Source organism: Numenius arquata, chromosome 2, assembly GCF_964106895.1.
Source record: "Numenius arquata chromosome 2, bNumArq3.hap1.1, whole genome shotgun sequence".
Taxonomy (NCBI): Eukaryota; Metazoa; Chordata; class Aves; order Charadriiformes; family Scolopacidae; genus Numenius; species Numenius arquata.
Window position 1 is genome coordinate 31,627,913 of NC_133577.1, and position 19,539 is coordinate 31,647,451.

Sequence of the window (19,539 nt, forward strand, 5' to 3'; positions counted from 1 at the left end):
GTACAGTTAAAGGTAACTGGATGGTACTGGTAACTGGTGTTTGTAGTTTAAGGCTGCTATGACTATGTGGAAACAAGTTACTACTCAGAAGGAATTAGAGAATTATTTGGCCATTTTGGTGCCAGTGTTCTACCTTACAAGGTGTGAAATAGTCCATTGTCACCAGTAATCAGTGATTTAATAGTTGCTTGCTGATATTTGTTATCTACACTAGTGGTTGAACCAAAATGGTTGAACTGCAGTAATCTGGTGTTCACTTAAGCAAACAGCACAAGGTTTGGATGTGTAATGTATTTCAGACATATTCAAGTTTCAAAGGAACAATCGTACTTGCCAGTTCTGAAATTGAGTCAGTATATAGCACTAGACACCCAGACCTAAATACAACAATTTATTTAAATACGTCTGCAAGTGTCCTTAAAAAAAAGTTTTGGGCTTTTTTTTTTTGGTTGGTTTTTGTTGTTGTTTTGTTGGGATTTTTTTGGTGTTTTGTTTTGATTGGTGTGTTGTTTTTTTTTCTTTTTGTTTATTTTGCTTAATCTCATTTTTGATTGGTTGCAGTGGTGTTTTAACATGAATATGTTTGACTCATCAGGTAATGGTTTTAAGTTGTTACAGTTTTACATTGTCGGAGGACAGATTTTTGGGGAAATAGGAGACCAGAATTATCTTGATTTGTGGATATTTATAAGACTATTACTGCCTGGGATGGAATTCTAAGACACTTAAGTAGTTGAGAATAGTCTTGTTAATAGCCTAGAAACTGTAACAAAATCAACTTGATATCTTGAAATCACTTTCTCTCCTCTCTTTTCTCCGTGTATAGATACACCCAGTATCACAGCTAAGCTAATTAATGAACAGAAGGAAGATAAAGAAAAAAAGAATTATGAAGAGAAAGAAAAAGTTAAAGCAGAAAATGGATTTCAGGACAATTATAGTGTTGTTGTTGCTTCTGGTATGTTTTTTTCTTCTGCCTTCTGAAAAAAATCTTTCAGACATTGGCGGGAGGAGGGGAGGAAATCATATCTACCAACAATTCTTTTCATTACAAGTAATGGTTAGAAAAATTGTAGTGCCCAATTAATCTAACTGGCTGTTAGGCAGCAAAGATTGGTTCCTGGTAGAACTGCTGACTCTAGCAGATTATATACTTTGACAGATTTGTACCTAAATGTGTGTGTCAGTGATATGTTTTGGATGCTGTTGCTAGTGCATTTTACAGGATTTTGTAGAGGCATACTTCGAGCTTGGATTATGACATTATATTAGTATTTGTGCGCTGTTACTGTGGTACTACCTCTACCTTTTTGCAGTGGTTGGTGCATCAGAGTTCGATCACTTCTTCCCACCAATATACTTTGGAAATAAAAGGATTCATATATTTCACATAAGTGCTGGTACTCTGCTAAAAACTGTCAGATGGAGATCTAAGCATAAAACCATATTATTCCACTTGGAGACCAGGCATACAGGATTTTCTTCCAAAGCATTTGCCTCCTAAAAGCTAATGTGAAGATCCTTCTGAAATCATTCATGTAAACCCTTCTCCCGTTTACAGGAGAAAGAGGTTATAGATTGAACATAGTAATTTTGCAGTGATACAAGAAGGTTACGGTTCAGATGATGGCTGTGGAGGTCATTAGTCTTCCGGTTTGAAGTTCTGGTGTGTTTGTGAGAGAGAGATTAGTGAACTTCAAACTACCCTTTTCCTATCTAGCTTTCTGCCTTCATTGAGCTACCTCAATTTCATTTACACTTCATGAAGCATGAAGAAGAGATGCTGATTTCCTTTGACTTCTGGCACCAATATTTCTTAAGCTTTTTATTTCAGATTTTTAGATGTAGATAATAACTCTAAACTCAAATGTTGAATAGGGCAGCAGCTTCATGGATCTTGGTATATGTTTAAAGCAGCATAGCTGTAGGTGCTATGCAACCTGCAAAACAGGGTAAACATGTTTTGGTGAGATCTAAAATATGAATAGGCCCAAGTGAGGGGTTAAAACATGAATAAAGTATCTGGGAAGAAAAAAAGTAATATACTAGGCTTGAAGATAGGGCATAGCACATCTCATCCCAGTTGCATCTCTGATCATGCTGCCTGATACAGCCCATTCCCTATTTAGAAAGAAGCAGATTTAAGTTTTCACTTGTTTTTGCTTGTTTTTTTTCCAGTTGACTAGAACAGTTTAATTGTAAACTTAATTAATTTGCATTTGTTTTTACGACCTGTTTGTGAAATCTTTTCTTCTTTTGTCTTTATCTTTTTATGTATTCTGGGTTTTCTTAGTGTCCTCAGAGCCTCATGCAGCCAGTGTTTAACTTGTTCCTTATTGGTAAAATTAATAGAGAGTATAGATGGCATTTGGAGCCTGATATTCCTGAGACAAGCTAGTTTAGTATATGGAGATGTGTTGCGTATTTTAACTGCTCCTACTTAATCAGCTGAAACCAGAATATATCGTAGCATTTCAGGGATGGATGTTGCTAGTTTTCCAGCTGCTCTTGGCTGATTATGATGCTATAGTTTTATGAGTCTTTGTATATGGACCTGCTGAGATTTTTACTTGGTCTGTCACCTGCATAGAAGGGTACATAATAGTAGTATAATTTCACTGTACCTTAAGTCAACTTAGGCTGTCCCAAAATATGGCAGTCTTGTTGTATAAGATCAGTAAGCTTTTACGTTCCTATTTTGCCTTTTAATTTTCATGTAGTGCTTACTTTAAAGGTTTTGACCTAGGCAACTTTAAGAATGTTTAAAGACACCGTTCATCACATGTGCTATTGTTAATACTGCAGCTGAAGTCACATTTGTAGGCCAGACGAGTGGTTGTTTTTTATTCTTTGGCTGCTGAAATGTCTGTCAGTTTGTCTTTGTCTTTCTTGCTTTCAATTGAAAAAACAACCTAAAAAAGTTTTACTGTAGGGCTCATTGCTAGACATGCTCTTTAACTAAGTTTGAGCAGAATCAGAGTATTTTTTGCTTTTTTTAATGGATGATATCATCTAGTACAGTTACGGTTTGGTTTATATTTGGGGCTCAGGAGGATGCGCAGCCTTGTAACTGTAAAAATGCTGGGATTATATCCAAATATATTTTATACATGAATGCTATTCTGATATTTAATTTGCCAGTACTGAAAAGTTTGACCTTCTTTGCTGTTGTTGAAGATAACAAGTATGTTGCATCTTGGCTAACTGAAGTTACTAAATACCAGAATGACTTTGATTTATTTATATTTTTTTTTTTACTTCTGTACTAGGTTTGAAGTCTCAGTCAAAAAGAGCTGTTTCATCCACGCCTCCACGTCCACCATCAAGGCGAGGAAGAGTGATGGCAGATAAAGTAGGTACCTCTTCCTCAGGAGCAGAAGCTTCCAGCAAGACCATTAGTGTTCCAGTCTTTCATCTATACCATAAACTTCTACCAGGTAACTTTAAAAACTGTTTTTAAACTTCAAAATCATGGTCTTTTTCAGTGGCTGATAAGTCATCAGAAAGTAGATGTAATACTAATGGACGTCTTTTATCCTTTTATTGAGCATCTTGAATGTAGAGCCCTTCTGGGTTGGGTAATAGCTTTCAACTGGAAGTGGAGCATTATAACATCATAGTAGCTTGACAAAAATAAGAATTATGCTGATATTCCTTGAAGTTTAATTCCTTGTTCCTAAACAAAATCTCAAAAAGGTTCCCACTTTCACTTTCATAAATAAAAGGGGGTGGGAGGGTGGGTTTATAAGGTGACTCACATTTTCTTTGACCAGCAAGGCACAACTAAATTAGTATTTGAGTCCTGTTATTTTATGTTCTGAGTGGGCAGCCAGCTTGCACTGCTGTCTGGAAGGTTAATTTGCCAGTTCAGGAATATTTTTGAATTCCATATTACTTGTGTTTTCAAAACCAGCATGTCTTAAGTTAGTCATGTTTTACATGTAGCAGATACGTATTCACCCTTTATGAGGAAAAAGCTAGTGGCAATGTTGTAGTTGGGGCATAGAGAGAGGTCTCTCTCCTGTAGAGAGAGATTGGTGTGACTGGAATTCTTAATCTTATATCAGAGATAAAGAACAGGAACATGGGTGAAACACTTTAATATTATGTGGAAGAGCTTCTTATCTGTTTTATAGTATAAAAACAAGGAACTAGCTAATGGAATTAAGTGGTAAACTTCTCACCATTTTCACCCAATAAAAAATTAATTTTAGAACTGGCTTTGAGACTGTCCTCTAGCAATTGTTAGAGGGATAGTATACTTGAATTAAAATATCTAAAATCGATACAGTTAATGCTACTATTTTGGAAAGGAGATGAAAACTCAGTGCCTGTTCCAGTATCAGCTGGTAAAGGTTGACTGTCTACTAATGATAATGTAGACCATTCTGTATTTGTGACTGGTTGATCACACATCTTGTGCAACGGCCAGTTGTTACAAAAAAGGAAGCCATGGAAAGCAGAATCAGTGATGGAAGAACAAGAGCAGAAAACTTCACTTGCACAATGGGAAGACATTTTTGATTTTCATTTCTTAAGACACCATTTTCCGTTGAAGAAACAGGTTGCTACTAAAGAACTTCCTGGAAGTTGTGTTACTTGGTTAAGCACAGTCAAGATGAAATGGGCATACTTAGTGTATTATATGATCCAACTCTAAAACAATTCACTTTATATGTAAGTCTACCTATTATCAGGGAAATATTGTTTTGCCTTAAGAGTTACTTGTAATTTCAGGAGAGAACATATTCTTTGTAAACAACAGACTGGCCAAAATCTTGGTTTCAGTAATCAGTTTGGGCTGTGTTGCATGTGCATTTCAAGTCTGTGTTGCTGCTGAGAAAAGTATTCCTGGCAATGACCTTCGTTTCTTTGTGCTGAGCTGTGTCCCAGCATCAGAGTAGTGACTACGCTTGCAACTAATACAACTGAAAAAATTGCAGGTTTCATTGGTTTCTTTTTTCCACTTTATGGTCACACACCTTTATTGCCACCACAATTCAAGTTTGATGCAGGGATAGGGTTTGAAAGTGGGGGACAGGCTTAAAATGCACATGAAATTACAGCCTTAGCCATTTGTTAAATATGCCAAGCGTTTGGACTCTCGGCACGGAGCTGCCTTAGGGAATATTGGCATAGTTCTTTGATAGTTGTTTCTAAACTGATGGGCCCCTTTTCCCAAGAGAACAAATGTTAAAATTAAGGCTCTGGTTTGGAGCCAGATAATATTTAGTCTACTTGGCATCTGTGGTACAAGTAATGAACAGCACCTGGACATGTATGTTAAAATAATCTAATCATAATGTTCCTCTCTGGCTCAATGCTATTGTTGTTTAGGCCAACCGTTACCAGCTGAAATGACACTTGCCCAGCTTCTGACTCTGCTGTATGACCGTAAACTCCCTCAAGGATACCGATCAATAGATTTGACAGTTAAGCTTGGTTCCAAAATCATCTCGGATCCAAGCTTATCAAAAACAGACTCATTTAAAAGACTTCATACAGAAAAAGGTGAGTGTTCTTACTTTTTTTGGTAGCTTCCTTTTTAAAATGCTTTTATTTTGGACAAAAATGTTTTTGATTTTCTTAGTAAGAAAAAGCAGTTTTCTGTGTTTACTTGGGTGATGTTCCTGAGCCATTCTCTACAAGACAAGTGCTAAACGTGATAAATAACAAATTTCATTGCCTGTCTTTAGATTGTATCTGTAAGGTGCACCAGTATGGTTGTTCTGGTTTCACTTTTCTTTTTTCATTATAGTGCTGTATATGATACGATTATGATTGTATAGATACCTTGTATTTTATTTCTTGATGTGTGTACCACTTCTCTGTAGTAAGTGTTTGTGCTGATAACCAGGGCAAATTAAGTGATGCAAGAGCTGTCTGAAACCATATGAGCTATAGAAACCTGTGAAATTTTTCATTGCAGCAACTTGGGTATTTACATGCTGCTTTGAAAATGGGAATTATTCTTAAGTCCACCTAAGCAAGTCTTTTAACTCTAGCTTTTAAAAACATTATTTTTAACATTTTCTAATATGGTCTGTTTCTTGCTAAGGTTTTTCCTGATTGCTTGCTGTCTACTTACTCATAGCACTGGGGAAAGGAGAGGGAGGAGCCGTATCCCAGGAATCTGTTTTGACATTTTTTTTTTAATATCATTCCTTTAGGGAAGGACTTAGAGGGATGGAACCTTGAAATTAAGCTTAGGTGGTCTGCTGATCACCAGCCTGCTGACACAGCATGGAATTACAAAGTTAATCATTCAGCTATTTTAAGACAAGAGCTTCTTGTAAAAACCGTTCACTTGATAGATCAATCTCCTTCTAGAAAAGATAAACAGAAGGAAGAGTTGAAAAAAAAAAAAGTGTTTTCTTGCGGTCTGGTCTGGTTCTAAGTATTTCATGACTCCATATAATGACTGGATATACAAATCTTACACACTATTGAGAGGCCTTTCTCTTCTTTCTTGTTTTGCTGTCTTATTTAAATTCTAAATGTGTAACATATTTTTTCTATTTGAATGAAACTCAAACATCATTAGAGGAGATTCAGTTTAGCAGTAGAGTTGCATATGAAAACATGAAGGTTGTCTTTGAACTTTCGTTAAGTTCCAAGGTTTTTTTTTTCTAAAGTTGAGACTAATACTTTTGAAAATTTGAATTTGTCATTAGAAATCCATTAATCTGTGCTGCTATACAGCACAATATTAGTTACATTCAGATGTCTCACAACCACCAGTCATCAATTATGAAGGTTAGTGCTGCTGCTCTTTCATGACTAGTTTTTAATACCTATAGAAATCATTCTTATATGTCAGTATTTCCTTACTTGCTACTTAAGGTACACTTTTTTTTTATCTGTGGTGGCTAGATTTTATAGCTTCGCATGATGTCTCCAGAGCTGCATTTACTACGACTATACTTGAGGAAAAGTGTCATTTATTTATATTTTTTCCTGAGTTCTTCAATGCCTTTGTTTGAGATCAGCAGTTCTCCATAACTGAGGTGCATTACTTCACTAAAAACTTGCAGAACATTCATGAAGGTGAAATGGTTTAATTTGGGTTATAAGAACGAAAGCAAGTACTGCAGAAGCATACTGAAGTGTAACTCCTTGCAACAATACTTAAGATGTGAAAGGAGTAGCATTGTATTTGCACTCTTTAAAAGATCTGCCTATGCTTTGATAATGTATTTTTCAAGAGTCTTTTGCAGAGAAGCATTTGGCCGTAGTGACTTTTCTGTGCATTCTGAATATCTGTGTGTGTCCTGTGTTTTCTTCTTTTGGGAAGGCTTACAGCTTTTTGCACTGTAAAACAAAGGGGCTAGTCTTCCTTCAAAATCTTTGTTTTGCAGTTTTTCTTATAAAGGAAATGAAAACTTTCTCACATGCCATTGCAAGCAATCAAAAAATCATGTTCAACCTAGCGTGGTGACATTATCCACACATCTGATGGAAGGTGGTCCCTCGCTGAGACCAGCCTGTTTGCAGACAGCCTCACCCACTGTCTGTGGTGATAGGGAAAACTTCAACAGAGGTGGTTTCTGTTTGTATCCTTATGAACAGTAGACGTTAAAGCTCTATGTACTTAAAGTGTTGTGTTTGGGCTCTTTCTTGCAATATTCTGCTTTGGAAGTGTATTGACCTTTTCTATTTCTCAGTACTTCTGATTGAATTAAGGAGAATTGATGTACGTACTTCTACATATCCTTGATTTGAGCTTTTTAAATCTGATACTCTGATCACATAGCTCCAAAGCAACATGCTCCTCCCACAACATATCCATGATGTCCTTATAACCTGGAGCTTCTTGCACATTTAAAAGTTGAGAATTAAGATGGGGAAAGGCCTGCTGTTCCCTGTTCCTTTTCGAATTTGGGAAGAAAATATTTTAAAAGATAAAGTAACTGTGGTTAAAACTCTTTTTAAAAAACTTAGCTTCATTAGCTGCATGGATTATGCTTTAATGTGCTTCTGTATTTTTACAAATGTGTATTAAATGATGGCATGTGCGCGTACAAACATTTGACGTATAGTCGTGGATTTTCAGCTGAGTGTCAGACTGCTCACAGCAAAGAGATACTGAAACCACTTGATCTGTGCTGCGTTTTGATGTGGTTATACTGCAAAGGTTTTGAGGCCCACTGCATTATAGTATTTAACAATATAATCTGCAGTACAGATTCTTTAGATGAAATAAATTGAATATTCATTGTGAAGTTTGCCTGTGGTAATGAGATGAGAGTTAATTTTCGGCAAAATGAATTGTGCTAGGGTTCTGTGTATACAGTTTGTGTGCGTCATTGTATAAGATAATCGGGGTTTTGTCCATTGTACAAGATACTACAGTGCTTAGTTATAAACTGGGAGGATGGAGGCTAGTAGAAAGTCAAAAATAGAGATCTTGATCTTTTTTATGGGGAAGAACAGAATTAAATTTCACAGCTTTTGGCAGAGGGGCATTTTGACAGCTCACAGAGAGGAGATGTGAGAATGGTAGGTGTGGTGAGTGATAGGTGGTAGGACTTCATGGGTGGTGAGTTAAATGATGGGAAAGGGCAAACAAAAAAATTCTTATGCGGCATTTTTGAGGAAAAAGCAAGACTAATTTAAGTCTTGGTTATCTTTCCTTTCTTCAACTATGAACTCTTTATTGGAGAGTAACAAGCCTCCTCTTATCTCCTAGATGAAAGACAGCGTTAAAAAATACCTTACTTCCAAAGTTAACAAAATTTTGAAGGCATAGATTATATTCTAATAAAACATAAAATTCTAATACTTAACATGTAACCACGTATAAATAATCCCAAATTATGACAAAGATCTGCTATCATTGGCAAAAGGTACCACAAATACTTTTATTTTCTTTTGATACTTTTGTACTCATTCATTTCAGGTTCTTGAATCAGCTTTTGCTTAACCAGGAACTGCTACTTTTGAAGTACACTTTTAAGTGAGGATGAAGAAATGAACACAGTATTGATGATGATTTATTGATTTCTTTTACCCCTGTGTTGTTGTAGAACATGCAGATTTACTGGGACCTTGCCCTGAAGATGAAGCCATCAGTCCTGGGGATGAGTGTATGGATGCAGTCCTAGATGAATCGCTTCTTGAAACCTGTCCCATACAGTCTCCACTGCAAGTTTTTGCAGGAATGGGTGGATTGGCCCTCATTGCAGAGAGACTCCCTATGCTTTATCCTGACGTAATTCAGCAAGTGAGTGAAAAAATCAGTGTAGAAAAACATGCTGAGAGTGTTTTGTTTATTTGTTTGAGGACAGTATTTTCCTTGTATTTCTCCATGTCTCAGTTTGACACCCCAGTTATGTGGGGAAGCTGCTTTAAAATAGGCGAGTGCATAACTCTACACCTAGTCCAGCTATACACGCTGCTTCCCTACACGTGTTATAGGCTGCTTGAGTATCTAGGTCCTTGTGGAACAAATGCATGAATTCAGTGTTGCTGGTTGCCTTACTTCTGTTAATTCATAAAATGTCTTGGAGGGTGCAGTAACATAAAGTTGCTGATGTACCGTAAAGCCATACTTGCTTATCATTTAATAGCTCATGTAAATCATAGAATCATAGAATGGTTAGAGTTGGAAGGGGCCTTGAAGATCATCGTGTTCCACCCGCCCTGCCATGGGCAGAGGCACCTCCACTAGAGCAGGTTGCTCAAAGCCCCATCCAGCCTGGCCTTGAACACTTCAAAGGATGGACCATCCACAGCTCTGGGCAACCTGTTCCAGTGCCTCACCACCCTCACAGTAAAGAATTTCGTCCTAATATCTAATCTAAATCTCCCCTCTTTCAGTTTGAAACCATTACCCCTTGTCCTATCGCTCCACTCCCTGATAGAGTCCTTCCCCATCTTTCCTGGAGGCCCCTTTTACTGAAAGGCTGCTGTAAAGTTTCCCTGGAGCTTTCTCTTCTCCAGGCTGAACAGCCCCAACTCTCTCAGCCTCTCCTCACAGGAAAGGGGCTTCAGCCCTCTGATCGTGCACTCCAGCTGATCGTTGACATAGAGGGCAACACCCCCTCCTTGTCTCTCCTGCCTGTCCTTCCTGAGGAGCCTGTATCCTTCCATTCCAACAATCCAGTCGTAGTAGCCACCCCACCACATCTCCATGATGCCAGTAAGATCATAGTCCTGCAGGCGTGCACATGTCTCCAGCTCCTTGTGTTTATTCCCCATGCTACGTGCATTTGCATAGAAGCGTTTAAATTGAGCCCTGATGAAGCTGACTTACTGGCTGGAGTGGCTGGAATGTGCTACACTCCAGGCACTCTCCTGTTGACCTTTGACCATTCTCCAGGCTCCAGGCATCTGTTACTGGTATTGGCATCATATTGGTAGGAGTGGGAATGTACTCTCAGAGGAGTTTTTTATGGTTAAGTGAAATTCAGTTCTCAAAGCAGATAATTTTATTCTAGATTTGTTATTATAAATGTCTGTATAATCTTAATTAGCTTTATAATAACAAATAAGATGTCTAAAATAAAATTATATACTAAATAATACATATCCTATTTAATTGTATACTTGTAATTACATACAGAATTTCTCTGGGGGTGCTGGTGGGCTTTTCAAAAGTGTCAGTAGTGGCGTTAGTGTGGAATTACTCCTTGGACTGTTTTTCTAGGTACACAATCTTGATTAAAAAGGGGAAAAAAATAACCTGTGAATTATTAAAATTCTATTTGGTTATATTTCTGAAATTTTAAGCTGATATTTCTAATAGGAAAGACTGTGAATATCTATTCCCTTTGAAATTAAGTTAATCATGAGTTAAGAGTGCTGTTCAGTACCCTGACTGCAAAACTATGGCAGGCATAGGAACCCTGTAGTGAGACTGGGTAATTAGTATGAATCCTTTGCAAATAGCTCTGCAAAGATTTTTTAGAGGTCCAGTATCAGGCCTGTTCAAAAATTGAAAGTTAAGGAAATGTGTTCACATAAGCATTTACTGTATTTTGAAATCCAAGAGAGGTAACGGACTCTGTATTGAAGAAGACAGATTCATGAGATTCTGCAACAGATGAAAGGCAAATTGCGACCATGAGAAATTTCATCCCTTTTCGTCCTTCTTTTTCTGTAGTCCTGAGAGGTTATTTTCTTTTCACAGTTTTTTTAGCTTGAGATATAAGTTTGAATTCAAATACTGAATAAGAATTCTGTGATCCGTAAAAACAAATTAAGTACAATAGCGTCAAATAAAAGATTCAGAGCAAAACCTGATGAATTCTCCAGACTCTTCAGTCCTTAATTTTACTTTTACATTTCTCTGTCAATGATACTTCTGATTCTGTAAACTTTGTATTTTAAGATCTCCCTAATGAGTTTCTTAATGTATAGATGATTGGAATAAATGCAGCTAAACGTGGCTTTAACTTTAATTAGGAATTTGGTATTCTGAATAAATTCTGCAAGGACTTTTCAGATTAATCTTTTCTAGTTTAGATCTGTTTGGTGATAAATACTAAAATTTTAAATAGGATTGTATAAGTTCATCTGTATAGTATAAAAGCCTGAAGCTTCAGTGATGTTTAATTATGAGAGGGACCTGGGTGTCATGCCTTCATTTTAACTGAGTCTATGAGTGTTTCCTGGGAAATTGTCCAGCTGTTACCCCCTTAAACTCTGATTCCCATCATAATGCCTGGCTGCTTAGTGCAGTGTTAGTTTGTAAAATAGAACTATGGACTATTGTGTTAAAGAATAATAGTAATAAAGCCTGCCAAATCAATCAAAAGCCCAAAAGGAGCACATGAGTTGTCACAAGACTAAGATACCGAAATTTCTTCTTAGTTTTTAAAGGTATTATAATTGTTCTCCTTTTTGCTATATGTAATTAAAAATTAACCACTTGAGTTAACACTGTTTAATGTTAAAATTAAAAGGGCCATTTCTTATTTAACAGTCTGATATATAAACTGATTTTTGTGTTTGTTTATTTATGTGTAATGTGTGTCTCCGATTCCTTTAGATTTTAAGCAACATGTTTTTAACAGGATTTTAGGTGGCAAAATATAGTTGCTTGCTTGTGTAGGTGGGACTTTCTAGAATGGTGTTGAAAATGGAACAAGTACGCCCTTTTTAGCCATTTAGCCTGGTCCCTGTATCTGTAAATGGTAGTCTATTTCATGTGACTTTTAAATGGTGTCCTATATTAAGATCGTACATCCTTTAGATCCTAACTTTAATAAAATTTGTGCCTAGGTGATTAACTGAATGACTGCCAAATATTTTTTTGTTTGTTTCTGTTGGTTAAGGTGAGCACTCCGGTGGTTACATCGACCACACAGGAAAAGCAGAAGGACAGTGATCAGTTTGAGTGGGTTACCATTGAACAGTCGGGGGAATTGGTGTATGAAGCACCAGAAACAATTGCTGCAGAGCCTCCACCGATCAAGTCAACAGTTCAGACTATGTCTCCCATACCCGCGCATTCTTTGGCTGCCTTTGGTTTATTTCTTCGTCTCCCGGGCTATGCTGAGGTGCTGCTAAAAGAACGGAAACATGCTCAGTGTCTGTTGAGATTGGTGTTGGGAGTTACAGATGATGGTGAAGGAAGTATGTGCTGCAATTATTATGTTTCTTTGTAGACCACGGCTAGATCGTTTTATTTAAATTTATTTACACTGTAATGCTTTTAGCAGGAAGTTAGAATTGATTTATGCAGAACTGTGTTGCTAGCATCTTTGATAGTCTATTGTCCCTAAATATTAAATTGCCTGGCAAAGTTTTGTCACAATTATCAGTATTCAAGTGTTCTCATCTAGATGTCAGAGTAATTGTAAAATAACTGCTGATAAAACTTCCAATGACACTCAAGATGACGGTGTGCTCAGACAGAGCAATCTGAGTAGCTGGGTACGCTCAACTAATTGAGAAAAAATCATATAATTCTGCAACCAAATGCAGATTAATATGGTTAGGAGCATAGCTACAGCAGATGTAGAATAAACTGCTGAAGAATACTGTTTTAGAAAAGGAGGGAAAGATCTAAAGATCATAGAGATCAAATTAGCTGCGCAGGAGCTCTACCTTAATGGCATGGTGTGAGGTCAGGCGGAGAAATGGGGTATTCTGCAATGAATGAACAGATGAGCTGAGAGACAATTTGAAGTCAGTGTCTTTGCAAGCAAACCTGGAATTCTGCATATAGTTCTAATACTTGTATTTTTTAGTGTTTTGAAAAGCTGGAAGAGTGTACGTGAAAGATGTTTTAGTACTTTTAAGACATTTTCTTTCATTATGACTTTGAAAAGAATGCTGATTTTTCTATGCAGCAATCAACTGGAGTTAGTCTCTGTTCAGCAGCCTCTAGAGTGGTGGACAACATGCAGCTTATAAGGCCAACTGAGAAATGAAGAGTCTTTTTTACCCTCCCTTCTGTTTATGTTTTTATTTCTCTTGTATTTAAGTACAGGGCAGTAGGCAAGAATAAACTGGGTAGCAAAAATTCAGTCTGTCTGCTTAGTCCTACCTAATTCGAGTAGTAATTATCTGAAGGACATGCAGTCCCACAGATTTTGCTACTGGAAACAATTTTATATCTCTTTATTAAAAAAAAAAAAAAAAAAAAAGACCAACTCAAACCCTTAAAATTCGGGTTGCTTGCTTTCTTGTGTGTGTGCATCCACTATTGCTATTGGAATACGGTTTCCTGATAGGTAGGGACTGCTTTAATTTTCAGCCTAAATTTATTCATATCCAGTTTGTGCCCATTTATCATTGTGCCAGCATTGTTCCCCGTCATAAATAGCTCTTCATTCTCCGACGCATTTGTTGACAGGAATTGCATTCCCTCCTAGCCTTTGTTTTTGCTGGACTAAGCAGTCAGTTTCTCCATTCCCCAAGCCAAATGTCTGAATCCAACTCTTTACCAAGTGTGGGATCAATTGTACACAGTAGTTCACATTAGTTCTCTGTCTAAAGCATTAATATTTTCCTTTTCTGTTGGAAAAGGTGCATTGTGCATCTTTTCATACAGCTCTTTACTTTCTTGCATAATATGAAGGGCTGCAATTATAAATCCATGGCTTATGGGTTAAACATGGATTCAGTTGTCTGTGAAAATAAATCATGGGCAAATGTTTAGATGTGCTTTTTTTTGGTCCCCTTGTCATTCGGCTACAGCTGCAGTTCTGGAAGTCTATCGTATGGGCTTTTTTCCAGAGGTGTTCAGTGTTATTTATGAAGATCTCTGTCAGAGGACTTTGTGCTTCCTTCTTTTTATTGGCTTTACAAAGAGTATCAGATAACTTGTGTGTGTATGCATGCGTATGTGTAGATACATATACGTACAAATATAGACATACATATTTGTAATGTATTTCAGTTTGGACCTCTGGATTATTCTATAGCTGATAAAGAGAGAGAAAATAATATAAATATATTCTAATTAAGAAGCAAACTTCTGAACAGAGTTGGCTATTTTGAAGTATTTTCAGTTGTCAGATATCTCTATTTACATGTGCACTGGGGAAGGAATGTCAAATTCAGTGTTAAATACAGAAACAATTGAGACAGTTTCCTCTTAATAGGTCACTCTGTTGTTTGAAATCAGCTTTTAAAATAAGTAATTTTTGCTCATAATGCAAAAGGGTTAAAAACTTAAAATAATTGTACTACAAAATCCAAACATTCAACTCATCTAATCAAAATTATGTTAGTATTTCACTATGTATTCAACTTGAATAGCATCACAGCTTGGATTGTATCAGTGACTTAATTCCCATTTTGGGCACGTGAATATGAAAAAAAATTCCTACATCACAATAAACTACAGCTCCTTGTCCACTGGGCTGCTATCAGCTGATGGTGTGCATTCTTTAACTTGCTGTAGTTGGAATGTTTTAAAAAATGAATAAATAAAAAAAATTATTCCAAACCACCTTTGTTTTCTTCCTTCAGAAATGTGAGCTGAATGTAGTCAAATACAGAGGTATACTCGCTGCTATTTACAAACTAAGTTTTCTCCCTAGAAATGGCGAATCAGATTTTATAATTTTGGTTCTTAACCAAATCCATAAAGAAAATAAAGAAGCATTCTTTCTTCTACACTCTTCTCCTGCTGAAAATCTTCTGTAAAAAAACCTAATATTAGATAGTTTACTATATGCAAATGCTTAAGGCCTTAGTATATTTCTGTATGTGTTGTTTATAAACCACTGCAGAGATTAACAGGCTGTATTGAACTATTGCAAGGGTTTGATATATTTCTTCTTCAATCTAGGTCATATCCTGCAGTCTCCTTCAGCAAACGTGCTTCCAACTCTGCCCTTCCATGTGTTGCGTAGTTTGTTCAGCACTACACCGTTGACTACTGATGATGGAGTGCTGCTTCGTCGGATGGCCCTGGAGATTGGAGCGATACACCTTATCCTTGCTTGTCTCTCTGCCCTAAGCCACCACGCACCAAGAGTGCCCAACTCTAGTCCCAACCAGGCAGAGGTAAGTTTAGTAGCAGAATAATCGCCACTGAGAAGCAGTAAGAGTTTGAACTATAAAAAGGAAAATAATCTCAATGCTTATAGTCTAACTTCTGCAGAGTTGGCATTTGACTAAAGAGCAAAAATAATTCGAAAGTACTTGATTAAGTACTTGTCCTTGCATGTTGCAAATACACATAATAATCATGAAATTTAATGAACGAAGAAGGCTTGTCATGAGGCATTAAGGTGTAATCAGTTTCTTTCACAGGACCTTCTTTTTCAGTGTGTGAGGCACAACGCTCAATGGATGGTGGCTCTTTAATCCTCATTAGATAGCATGACCTCATTACCTTATTTAGCATGCATCATCTAAACTGTACTGGCTGCAAATTATTTCCTCTTAAATGCTTCACAAACGTAAATGAGTTGTAAAAATTAATGAATTAATGCAGTGATTTTTTTATCCCCTTTTTACTGATGGGGAAATGAGGTCCAAAGACAAAAATTTTCCATAGCATTCAAGATCGCAAGTGAACCTCCAAAATTAAACTTTTTCAAAGTACTTACTATATTTTACTACCCTTTATTCAGAACACGTATACACTGAGTGTTTTAGTATTATGAGTTGCCATTTCTGCGTAACATACCAATTGTCTATAAAAGAGTTTAAAAAACATTCATGACTTGCCCTCTTTAGCATCTTTGTCACAGAGACTTGCATGAAAAAGTTTCTGGTGGCTAAATACGGCGAAGTAGGTGCAAAATATAGGGCTGTCCATATTTTAGCAGCCCTGATACTGATGAGGATTGAGCAAGAAAGAGATGAAGCTATGCATGAGAATAATTCACTTTAATGGCTAGTCAATTTTAAGGGGAAGCTGAGATATTCTGCTCCTAATGGGGTATCAGGCTGCTGACACATTAATGCCTTAGCATTATTGCGCTTTTGGAGGGAAAGGGCAACCATTAATTCTTATCTCTGCTTCAGTTCTACCATGACCCCTTAAACAGCTTGCTTTCTCATACTTCATATCTATCAGGTGATAGATGGTAACTAGAATCTGGAGATCAATCAGGCCTGTACTGAGGCTTATATTTCTGGGGCCAGGCTTTCCCTTAAGTGCTTTAAGTCAGTGCTCATGACAGTCCTTTTGAGTGTTAAAGGCAGCATGTTCATGAGTGATGTAATGAGTAATGTCTACATGAGAATAACCACACAACTATTTCATCATGAAGATGTTTTACGTTCTCAATGTAAAAGTTAAATGGTGATTCCAGGCTACTGTCAGTACAGTTCCTTCATAGGTGATAACTTTTTTTACCATTGCAGTCTGTTCATACATAATTTATTTTCCTTCAGCTATAATCCTGAAAAAACATTACTGAATAAGATCTGAACAGAAGATGAAACTGAAAGCTGTATATCAAATACTACAAACTAAAATTGGGCATCTACTCACATAACCTGGTTTCCAGTAAGGCTACTTGTCACTGAGTAACTCTAATGAAAGTAGCAAGTGTTCATCGCTTTGGAAAATGAAGTCACTTGTTTGGGGTGCTAAATGTATAATTAGGAAAGTATTAGTTAAAAAATGCTTATCACAGTCTTTTTTTTTTTATCTGGTAAACTTTCAAAATTAGCATAAGTACTTAAAGAGTCTCATAAGAGCTAAGCAATATCCTATTGGAGTTACGTTAGCAAAATGCAGTGATGCAGACCATTGGAAAAAGCTGTACAAACACCTTTAGAAAAATAGTGTCTCTCAAAATATTTTAAGGACAAGGTATTTTCCCCCCTGTTATTTGAAGACAAAATAGTGTGTGTTTCGGTGACTCAGAGAATCACTTGTTAGAGCTATGCATGAAACTTACACCTCTTGCCATTTTGGAGCATTTATTAAAAATGGACACATGCTTGAGCTTGTGTACTTTGGTTGTGTAATTTTGACATTTTTATTTCCGTTCATCTCCTTATGCTATTAAGCTTGACAAGGTGTTAAACAGTAATAATTACAGAGCTGTAATGTTTAGCATGGTATGGATTAAGTAGCATTTTAATACCTTTAATCATTTAAGCAGTGATGGTATCTTCAAAGAAAGCAAAAATGGGCTTACAGAAGAATAACTTGTAACAATTTAGCATTGACCTATAGCGGCAGAGTCTTTCCTATTTAAAGCTTTGAAATCCCTGAATCCCAGTGATATCTTTATTAAGTTAATAAATTGGTATTACCTTCTTTTGCACAAGTAAGGCTTTTTAAAGAATCGGTTCCTAAGATGAAAAAAGTGAAATTATTGTGGGTTTTTTTGGTTTTATTTTGTTTTGGTTTTGTTTTTTTTTTTGGTTTTGTTTTGTTTTGTTTTTAACTTAGCCACAGGTGTCAAGTACACATAACAGTGCATCCACAGAAGAACAGCAGTTGTACTGGGCTAAGGGTACAGGCTTTGGAACAGGCTCCACAGCTTCAGGATGGGATGTTGAACAAGCTTTGACTAAGCAAAGGCTAGAAGAAGAGCATGTGACCTGCCTTCTACAGGTGTGTAATAATGAAATTTTGATTAATGATAAGCATTTGAAACATTAGAACCTGGATAATAAAAATCAGGCTTGTATTTTTTCAGTCATATAGCACAGTAATTATGGTATTTTGGGAGAAGATTAGTTTACAGCCGCCTGTCTACGTGAAAAATGGTATAGATCATATTGTGAGTGAGGCTGTGTTCAAACGTCAGTAGGCTGCTGCATAAAAAAAATACCTGAGTGGGTAAGCCTGGGTGACAGTTCTGGAATAGACAATGAACTAAGAAACATTCCAGTGTATTTCCCTGGAGCTGTCCTATATCTCTGTGGACGTAACTGCATTCAATCAAAAGTAAAGACTGTCCATTAAAGGAGGAGGATGCAGGAACAGACGTTTTTTGTTTTGTGTGCCAAATAGTCTTGCCTGTTCATTTCTTGCATAGTTTTGCTCTGCTTTAAGAAAATGCCCATAGTTGTTACTGGTGTCCAGTGTATTACACCAATGTGTTATGCCAATATAACAAAATCTCACTCAGGCATACTATAAAATGATGAGTATGTCAATTAAATGACAATAGTAAATCAGCAGTAAACATCCAGATCTTAGTAAAACTCTGATGCCTTCCAAATGCCTCATGCTAGGTAGAAGAAAATCCTGCATAATTAGGCTTTTCAGTCCATTGTGAAATGCGACCAACCCCTGTTATCTTGGGTCACTGAGGGAAAAGAGATTCTATCTAGTCATCAGAATTTTCATTCACAGAACTGTCAGCTCAAATGCATTAGCTAACCTCAGTGCTGGGGTAGAGTAAAAAGGAGATGAAATTCTGAAAATACCCATGCCCTGACTAGTGAAGATATCATTTTGATGTTATTAGTTATTGCAGTCACTGTAGATTACAAGGCACAAGTATCAGGTCCATTGCAAAAGCAAAACGAATAAAATCTGAAACAATTTTCCTAAGCAAGAAAGAGGAAAATCACCTGAATTACCCTTGGCGAAGCTTCTGGGCAGTATTCTATATTATGCCATGCAGAGGTTTAGCTATAACTGTCGTTAAGTCGTGAGGTAAGGAGGCATTTGCTTTGAGCAGTCAGCAATTGTAGGAAGAAGTAGAAAACCCTTCAGTGTTTTGCTGAAAATGTCAGTCAGTTGTACAGCAGACTTTGCCTGGTCCCCTCTCCAGAAAGATTGTTTAGAAAAAATCCTGTTGTTCTGTTGTATGGAGTGCTGCAGCAAAATACCATGGGGAAGGGTTAGAGCAAAGAGGGAGAATGAAAGGAGAAGAGACTGAATTGGTGAATAGAGACTGAGGCTTCAAATAATACAGCCTTTAAAGACTTGAAGTTACTTAATTTGAGAGTACAACTGCACAAATTAGACCCACGGAAATGCATTAAGTTGTACGTCTACAACACATGGTGAGGGCCTGTGAACTCAGCAAGAACCACCCTTGGGACAAGCAGGTGTGCCATCAGGAGGTGACTCCCCTGCCATCACTGAGGGGAAGGCTGTTCTTTGGTTACTAAAGCAAGAGCTGTGCTCACAAGTGCTTGTTCCAAGAAGCTGTC

General features: G+C 37.0%; 1 protein-coding gene across 2 annotated transcripts in view; it reads left to right on the top strand.

The window, feature by feature from the left end:
* The window catches only part of BIRC6 (baculoviral IAP repeat containing 6), a 184,941-nt gene that overhangs the window by 111,479 nt on the left and 53,923 nt on the right, over window positions 1–19,539 (top strand). For both annotated transcript variants that reach the window (XM_074165164.1, XM_074165172.1), the window contains exons 58-64: window positions 827–958; window positions 3,270–3,437; window positions 5,338–5,511; window positions 9,027–9,223; window positions 12,279–12,579; window positions 15,248–15,465; window positions 17,819–17,983. In XM_074165164.1, the coding sequence (XP_074021265.1) occupies window positions 827–958; window positions 3,270–3,437; window positions 5,338–5,511; window positions 9,027–9,223; window positions 12,279–12,579; window positions 15,248–15,465; window positions 17,819–17,983 (1,355 nt within the window). The remainder of the gene's footprint in view (window positions 1–826; window positions 959–3,269; window positions 3,438–5,337; window positions 5,512–9,026; window positions 9,224–12,278; window positions 12,580–15,247; window positions 15,466–17,818; window positions 17,984–19,539) is intronic.